The sequence below is a fragment of the Callionymus lyra genome, chromosome 12, assembly GCF_982586985.1.
Source record: "Callionymus lyra chromosome 12, fCalLyr1.hap1.1, whole genome shotgun sequence".
NCBI classification, from domain to species: Eukaryota; Metazoa; Chordata; class Actinopteri; order Syngnathiformes; family Callionymidae; genus Callionymus; species Callionymus lyra.
The window spans coordinates 8083990-8092189 of record NC_141829.1 but is presented as its reverse complement, the minus strand read 5'-3'; the positions used below and the strand labels follow the sequence as shown (position 1 = coordinate 8092189).

The following is an 8200-nucleotide window of genomic DNA, read 5'->3' as shown; positions in this document are numbered from 1 at the left end:
TTAAAGTTAAATAAAACTAAAATATATACTGTAAGTACATTATTCCAACACATCGTATCGTTGCCCCTGTATCGTGAGACGTATTGTAAACTAAATTCTTGCCAATACACAGTAGTTCCATCTGGATCTAAGAGGGTTTGGAAGACTTGTCTCAGTTAAAGTAAATCTGACGCATGTTGTGAAAAAGGGGGTACCTGTGTAGGGCTGAGATGCTGGCTGGTTCAAGGGTCTTCAGGACTACACACGCTCGCCGCAGACGGCTCTGCTTTGTAGCTGCCGATCACCTTCGCTTCGGAGCCGCCGGGCAGTGCTGGGTCCTCCTCCTGCGTCTCTACGGTGACCTCTTCCTGTCGGTCGGTTGAGCCGCCGCGCTCCTTCACCCTTTTCTCCAGCTCTCTCAGCTCCTGGGTGAAAGCTTCAATGCTGATGCCCTGACCATTGGAGTCCCCAGGGAGCTGAGGGTCTCCCGGAGCTTGTTCCAGCAGCTCCTTGATGAGACTTTCTACAGACTGTTGTGTGTTATTGGCTTCTGGAAGATCTGAGAGTGCACCCTGCAAGTATGAGGTATCGCTGTTGGGCTGACTGAGGGAGGTGGTGCAGTGAGACGTCGCATTACTCGAGTCGCTCTTGGTAAACATGGACTGTGAGAGAGTAGGGCAGGTCTGGGATGTGCAGGTGACGATGGATCCGTTGGCGTTCTCATCCAAGAACTGGGTCTCCCCGAAGTCCCTCTTCACTTTCTTGACCTCGAGTTCTCGATCCTGAGCCCGAGAGCAGCCGTTGTCCGGCCTTATTGGCCCGTTGTACACGGCCTGGTAGCTGACGGTGATGGCAGTGGCTGGAATGTGAGGCGCAGCGGACGACGTTTGGCGAGACCCTGATGACGTGTCGTCGGACGAACAGGAAGGGATCAGAGGAGGAACTGGTTTTGGCAGGAATTCCTCTCTCTGTAAGCTGCACTTCTTGGAGCGCCTCGTCAGGCTGATGCAGTTGTTTTCCCCGATGGTCACGTCCCATTCCCCGCTCTCTCGCTCGCTGCTCGACCACTCCGAGCGTGCCACCGCCACCACCGCCGCCCTCTGCTGGCCGGGTGGGGTTTCGCTGCCGCCCGAGTGCTGCAACGAGAAGTGCTCCGGGAACATGGCCAGAGAGGGGTTGGATGTCGGGGGAAGAGACGGCGGGGGTGCAGTGTTCGCAGAGGGATTCTCTCCGTCGTATGGAGCTGACCAGTCCCGGCAGGCCCACGAGCAGATTTCCACGCCTCTCCTGGCGTCTTTGAGATACTCGAGATAGCCAGAGTCCCATTCCAGGCAGTCCAACTGGCCATGCTGGTGAGTCACGCAGTCAGGGGACATGGAGCTGGAAGACCCCGGCTGCAGCGACTCCACTCCGGTGGGGGTCGAGGGTTCCCCCAATCCACCGCTGCTCTGTTGGCGTATGAAGAAGGACAGGCAGGACGGTGTGCTTGGTCTAGGTGGAACCGGGGATTCTGTGTTTCAGGCAGACAAAACACCACAGATTTAAACGACTTCACGACTTTCAACAACACAATCCTACTCACCTCTTCCCCACAACGGAGCTTCCTCTTCTCGGTCAGCAGATGGCGCCACACTCACACGACAACATTCAGGAATGAGCGACAGGAACTTGTTAGCAGACTTCCCGGAGACGTCGGTTTCCCTAATGGACCTGCTTTGACTCAGCATCAGGTGGGTGCAGGGCAGCAGATTTGGGGGCTAGGAAGTGTATCGTATGTTACCCTAATGAGGAAACTGAGTCAAATCTGTGGCAGTTTCCAAAACTCAGTTGCCTAGTGAAACCCTCCCAGATTTGCAAATTCACGATTGTACACACAACCTATGTCAGAAATGGTGTCTGACTGTTCAAAAGTACAAATTTGGGATCAGATAAAACCTGGATCATAACAATCCTGAATCAAAAGGGGTCTGTGGTCTTCTTGGTACCGCAGAACTTATTAGACCCAAACATTGAGTTGGCTAATCGCTAGCTTAAGCAATTATCGGTTCCTGGAAGGGCATCTTAACTACAGGTCTATGAATCCAGAAGAACTTTTCATTTGAATCGCTTGTTTCTGAATCTTAAGACATGATAGTGGATCCCTGAAATTCCCAACAGAACATACCTCCATTCCAAGATAAATACATGTGGGATTCTGGGTATGTTGGTATGTGTTTTTTAGTCAAATGGCTGAGAATATTTGAGGACGACCTTTTTTGCACAACCTGAAAAAGAATGCTAGTTAATTTTTTTCTAGACACTTTCTTAAACCTTTTTTTCGGTGTAAGTAGATTTTCTAGTGTATCACCTTTAGGCACCTGATCAGGATCCTCCAGGACGCCTCCCTGGTGGGGTGTTCAGGGAATGTCCAACTGGTAGAAGACTCAGGGAGTAGACCCAGGACACGCTGGAGAGACTATGTCTCCTTAGTTCGTCTGGGAACGCTTTGGTGTCCGCCGGGAAGAGCTAGACGGTGTTGGCGAGGAAAGTCTGGGCCTCCTTTCTGAAGCTGCCAACCCAAAACTGGGTAAGCAGAAGAAAACTAACAAAGTTTTCCACTTTTCACTAAAAAAGATTTGGATCTTCTCCCAGCTACAGTGGAGCAGTGGTTCCTGTCACGGCTAATTTGAGGTTTTCTTGGGTAAGCGGTAATAAGTGTTGTTGCTTCTTACTTGTCTAACTCGTCTATAAGTGACCTACATTTGACTAGTAGCCATTCCATGATAACTCACCTCTTGTTAGTGTAGCTGTGATGGGCTTTCAATCCCAGTGGTTCTTGAAATCATTAAAGGTTTGAACCAGATCAAAACCAGGACTTACAACTTCCCCAAGTTCCCTTCACGCTGAACCTGCATTAACTCTACTTGAAATCAGCGGCTCATCCCAACATACTTTTAAAAACACAATTCCTGCTGTTCGTCTGCAAAAAAAAGACAATTCTCGTTTTTCACGATTGGGTTTTACGACCCGGGACTGTACTGGTCTGGTTCTTGAAAGTATCAACTATGAAGCCTGAATAGGTTTCATTCATTTACTCAAAAAGCAAGAAAAAGTCTCCTCCTAATTTATTTGTCTGTTTTGAACAGATGTACGCAAATAATTATTTTACTTGGTTTGATGTCAATATGATCGCTGCTGTCATCCAGATTTGAAGGCGGATGAATTAATGTGGTCGTGTTTGCGCTACCAGGCTCAAATTTTTTATCCTTTGAAAAGTTTATTGATTTTACTGTCAGGTCAGGAAACTGACTTAGAGCTGAAACCCAAAGAACCAACACCAGGTTTAGTTTAAAGCCACAAATATTTACTTGCAGGAAGGACATCAGTTTAAATGCCCAGAGCTGTTAGTTCGCTGTTATACTGTACCTTCATTCCAGTCTCACAGTCCGTTAATTATCTTCCCCAAAGGTATCCACCAAAGACAAACCTAAATTATTTTTAAGTCAAGGTTGGCGTCTACTCCTTCAGAGACCAGTTCCTGGCACAAAGGCATCTCTAATCCTTATATTCCTTCCTCACACAGCCACAACTGGATACAATTCAAATAATAATCTGTGTGGTTAAGAAAATTTGAAGAACATACTTTAGCTCAGGACTTTCCCATCAGTAACACCCTATGAAAATGAGTATTGTTGTTTGTGATCCTGCAGTTCTGGTTTCGGGTTCTGTAGGTGACACAAAATAAGGTTAATCGTGGAGAAAATCTTTTGTGTTAGGTCCAGATTAGGGGTTTCAAAAACCGTTGAATGCCCTGATTAGCAACAATAGATATTGGGAAAAGACATGTTACATCTAGACCTTTATCTGGTATTTCTTTCCTATTCCTATCTTTCTTATTAAATCGGTCAAAACAGGACTCCGTTCCGGTCGCTCCAACACGCCTTTACTTCCGGTTCTTATGCTTCGCTTTGTGGAGAGAAATGGTCAATGCAGAGTGTCACGGGTCGTTTATTAGCCGCTTCAAGTCAAACAAAATACAAGCTTTACAGTTCAATAGCCACGGAGAAATGGTCCCAAGCTGTAGAAACATCACGATATTTAAGGCAAATTTCCCGCCCAGGGGGTCGTCTTTTCCGGGGAAAATGGTTCTTTCAAGTTGCCTGTGTCTCGATCACCCGCAGAGCGAACTTCCTAACTTGCCCTCTTGCAATCTATGATTCAAATGTTCTCGGGTGGGGGCCTCCGTCTTCCAGCCCCCCCTCCTGGATGTGTCCCGCTTCATTCTTTGATCCATGACCCAAGGTGTGAAACGGCAGACAAACAGATGTTTTTTAAATAACCGGTGTTATGTCTCTAATTCTGTTTCAAGCTTGTCTTGAGTGTAAATCAGTCTGAGTGAAATGTTGATTGTGAATGTGTATTCAAACGATTTATACTTTATCTTTTGATTATCATTTAGCATTAATTTAAGTATGGCGTATACTTATAGTGTATAATAATTTTTAATCTTACAGTATTTATGGAAGCAGGGAAGTCGGACATGCTTAAAGTGTCATGACCATAACATACTGACAGTCATGGTAGATGAGAATATGTGGAAGGGAAATAAGAAGAAGTTGCAAAAGTTAAGGGACGCACAAGTGTTAAGAAAAGGTTATCAGGAAAAGGCTAGCAATAGCGAAACGTGTCAGAAACGCAGTCCCAATTAGCATTAGCGAAACATGTTGGGGAAACAGAAGCGCTATCAAAATTGATCTTAAACAATCGGGTATACACTTAAGCCCCGCCCACTAAAAATGCTCCGTTTCAGCTGAGTTGCAAAAATAACACTCAATGATGAAGAAAAACAGATTGAGTGAATGTTTAATAGTTTTTATTTGATTCAGAAATTAAAATAAATGTCCAACAAACACAAGATGAAACAGAAGTGATGTCTGAGTCGTTGCGAGGACATCAGTGGAGGATCATGGAGCAAACGTACGCCATTTTTGTGGTGCATTTCTGGTCGTTCCAGTAGTTTTCTGTAGGGGGAATATCACAGTAAGAACCTCTCTTTAGGAGGAAAGAAGATTTTCTACTCACTGCGCCAGTTCATCTCTGCGCAGTGCTCTTTATTAAGGTTGTTGGGTTCATTCGCGGCCCAACGCTTGTAAATGAATTTGGTGCCATCGGTCCACATCCAGAGACCCTCCTGGAAAGAGAAACCCTCGTTTGATTCTCATCCGTGTTCGACAACTCATGAACAAGGAAGTCAGTCTCACCAGCACCGAGTCGTGAGCTCCGATCCAGACCCGGGGGAAGTGGCCGGTCACTCTTTGGATCAGATTACGGACGTAGATATGCTCTCTGCCTTTGGTGATGGAAGCCAAGTTTCCTCCAAATGTCTGGCAGTGTTTCTGAAACAAGAGGAAGTCGATGACTCGGCAGATTCTGACGAGCACAGGTTTTCAGGTTGTAGTACCTCTGCGCTGACCCAGTCCTTATTGGTGTGGTGGTACATGTAGCAGCGCTCCTCAAACTGGGTCCATCCATTCGGGCAGCAGCGAACTAGTAACCAAAGACAATTTGATTGTAAAAAAAAACAGATTGTAATAACCACAGATCAGATACAAATCACCAAACACTGACCTGGTTTGACAGGTTCTTCTTTATCACAGCAACACTGTAAACACAAGAAAGTTGTTGAAAACAAACCGTGAGATCTTTGTCTCCATCAGTCGACACTCGAGACTCACAGAGGTGGCGGACAAAACTGCACAGCTCAGGCAGGCCAGCAGGAGCACGAGCGATGACGACGACATCTGGAAGAGACGCAAATATAATGCTAAGCTCCCGATGAAGGAAAGAAAATGCATCGACGGCGAGGTCCTACCTTCACTGGTTGTATCTTCGCGGTGGTGATGAACAAGCGTTGCCTGATGACTGTCTCAGGCGGGACTGCTCTTTATATACTCTCGCAGATCTCTAAAGTATGTGGGACACCGGGATACACCTTCACTTGGAATTACAATAATGTATTTAATTATCCAATTTTCAATAGTTACTTAATGCTGGGAGGTTAAGCCCATTATCTTCTTGTTTGAATACATCTCTGATAATTGTCTATCATTACTTGACGTATCTGGTTCACCCGAGCTTCGTATACAAAGTCAACAGTTGTATCCCTGCCACACATTCCATTTTCTCCTGATCAAGTGCTTATATACCCCACAAAGTTTATCTAACATTTATTAGAATACAGTTTGTTGGCATTCTTGATACTTTAAGCAGTTAACCCTTGTGTTATCTCAGGGTCAAGGTGACCCGAAAAGCAAATATGTTTGTGCTATACCCTGTGTTATGTTTCGGTTGTGTTGCCTCACCTTCGTCTCATCTTGGTCTTGATACTCTTCTGTGTGGTAGGTATACTTTTAGTGAACATGTTGGAGCTGAAGAAAAGAGATCCCATCTTCCCCCTTCCCTACAAACCTCTTGGAACTACCAAGGTATTCCTGGGCCAAATGATATAGTATTTTCAATGTGTCCAGTGGGTCTACACCAGGGCCTCCACCCAGTTGGAATTGTCTACAGAACGTCACCTTGTGTGTCCAGGGAAACGGGTAATGGTTGGTACAAATCAAGACATTCAAGGTTCTTATGAGGAAAAGAGGTATTTAAGGGCGACCATACCGTGAATCGCCACAGATAGATGGAGTTGTCGCTTGGTTAGGTCTTGTGTTTCTAAACATTTAACCAGGCCTTGTGGAGATGCTGAAAAATAAACTGTGATTCTTATTTTACTCCTTTAATTCGTCTCCTCTCGGTCTTGATACTCTTGATAGTCGGATGAAGCTTCATGAGCATCAGTGTCATTATCCACAGAGTCCACTAGATGGCGTCTCTGAATTATTTTACCTTGTTTTGAACAACTGTTCTAATGAAACTTCATTTTTAAACAGAAGGCGCCACCTACTGACCTCTAAAAAACATGACACTGTTTCATGAAGCTTCATCAGCCCATCACTACTTGGAGGTCTACTTTGAGGGAATAGTATCCATCCATTCATTCTTCTGAGGTCAGGTTTTCGGCAACAGCAGGAGCTGAAGACCAGAGGTCCCCGACTTCCCCCTAGCCTAGAAATCTCATGGAACTACCTAGGTTTTTCCTTGGCCAACTAAGAGACACAGTCTTTTCAACGTGATCTGGTTCTACGCCTGAGCCTACTTCGCCTTGTGTGTCCAGAAACAATATTAATGTTTGGAACATAAGAGAACATTGAAGGCTCTTATCAGAAAAAAAATATGTATTGTAGGGCGACCATATCCTAAAACCCCCAAAATAGGACACTGATACGTGGAGTTGTATTGTCGCAAATTTCTCTAGGTTTGTGGTTCTGGTTAAGTGTTCCGAATTTCCAAGGAAACATAATCATCCCTCTTGGAGATGCTCAGCCAAATACAAGGTTGCGGCAAAAAACAAAACAAACTAAGGACTGTCCATGGTGACCCATGGTGTTGGCCGATATTGAGGCGCGGGAATGCTTTTTTGTTTTCAGGAATCCAGCCACCGGTACCATGAAACCAACCGGTTTGTGTAAGAGGAGCATTCCTGATCAACCCTGGCAGGGTCAACACCCTATGAACCCAGGATGCAACACTAATGATGTGTCTAAGTTGCACCAAGAGTGTTTGCTATAACAAGTTCATCTGGCCAAGCCAGGAATAGGCCGGAAGAGGACTATGAATAGGCAGAGAGGGTCAGCAACCCAAGCTGCAGCTCCACAGAGGGAGCACCTACAAGAAGCTACGGAAAACTCCCCGAGAGGGGGGGAGGATGAGCACCCTAGCAGGACGGATAAACAGGCTACGAACATTTATAGCGGCAACGAGCGCAGTCTGTTCACGTGGCAAAGTGTGCAGGAACCAGCATGGCCTGAAGATCCATCAGGCCAAAATTTAACGTCTGACAAGAAAGCATGTGGAGCAACGCACCGGTCCAGTACCTGGTTAGATGTGGGAGGAGCCCGGCCGGGACGCAACCCACAGTGCCCGGACCCTCGACGCTCCACAAGCCCCACCCCATGCCAGGCTTTCAGGACACCGCTGGGTCATGTGGCCTGCTAACCAAAAGGAAAGAGAGCGGCTCCAGTTTGATGAGGTTCTGGATCAGGAGCTGGTAGGCGAACAAGGACCCGATGCAACCCAATCAAGGTCGGTTGCAGAGGGTTTGTCAGCCAGTCTCTCATCAGGGCACTCAAAATGT

At 46.1% G+C, this 8200-nt stretch overlaps 2 protein-coding genes across 2 annotated transcripts; both read right to left on the bottom strand.

Moving 5' to 3' along the window:
* Nucleotides 1–231: 231 nt before the first annotated feature.
* Nucleotides 232–2149, bottom strand: LOC148068129 (FHF complex subunit HOOK-interacting protein 1B-like). The gene is made up of 4 exons (XM_087804573.1): nt 2144–2149; nt 1562–1736; nt 285–1489; nt 232–237 (listed from the first exon to the last, which is right to left on the bottom strand). Exons 1-4 carry the CDS (start codon nt 2147–2149, stop codon nt 232–234), a joined length of 1392 nt encoding a protein of 463 aa, XP_087660699.1.
* Nucleotides 2150–4836: 2687 nt separating this feature from the next.
* On the bottom strand, nt 4837–5863 carry LOC148068128 (galactose-specific lectin nattectin-like). Its single transcript, XM_087803426.1, has 7 exons — nt 5831–5863; nt 5694–5759; nt 5587–5620; nt 5420–5505; nt 5220–5354; nt 5041–5149; nt 4837–4979 (listed from the first exon to the last, which is right to left on the bottom strand). The coding sequence occupies exons 2-7, from the start codon at nt 5757–5759 to the stop codon at nt 4912–4914; spliced, it is 498 nt and encodes a 165-aa protein (XP_087659552.1). The 5' UTR covers nt 5831–5863; the 3' UTR covers nt 4837–4911.
* Between the last annotated feature and the right edge of the window lie 2337 nt (nt 5864–8200).

Coding starts and splice junctions, on each gene's coding strand:
- LOC148068129 (XM_087804573.1), bottom strand. Junction 1,490..1,561: donor AGCTCCGTTGTGGGGAAGAG/GTGAGTAGGATT, acceptor CCTGAAACACAG/AATCCCCGGTTCCACCTAGA.
- LOC148068128 (XM_087803426.1), bottom strand. CDS start 5,759: ATGTCGTCGTCATCGCTCGTGCTCCTGCTGGCCTGCCTGAGCTGTGCA. Junction 5,355..5,419: donor AGGACTGGGTCAGCGCAGAG/GTACTACAACCT, acceptor CTCTTGTTTCAG/AAACACTGCCAGACATTTGG. Junction 4,980..5,040: donor CGCAGAGATGAACTGGCGCA/GTGAGTAGAAAA, acceptor TTCCCCCTACAG/AAAACTACTGGAACGACCAG.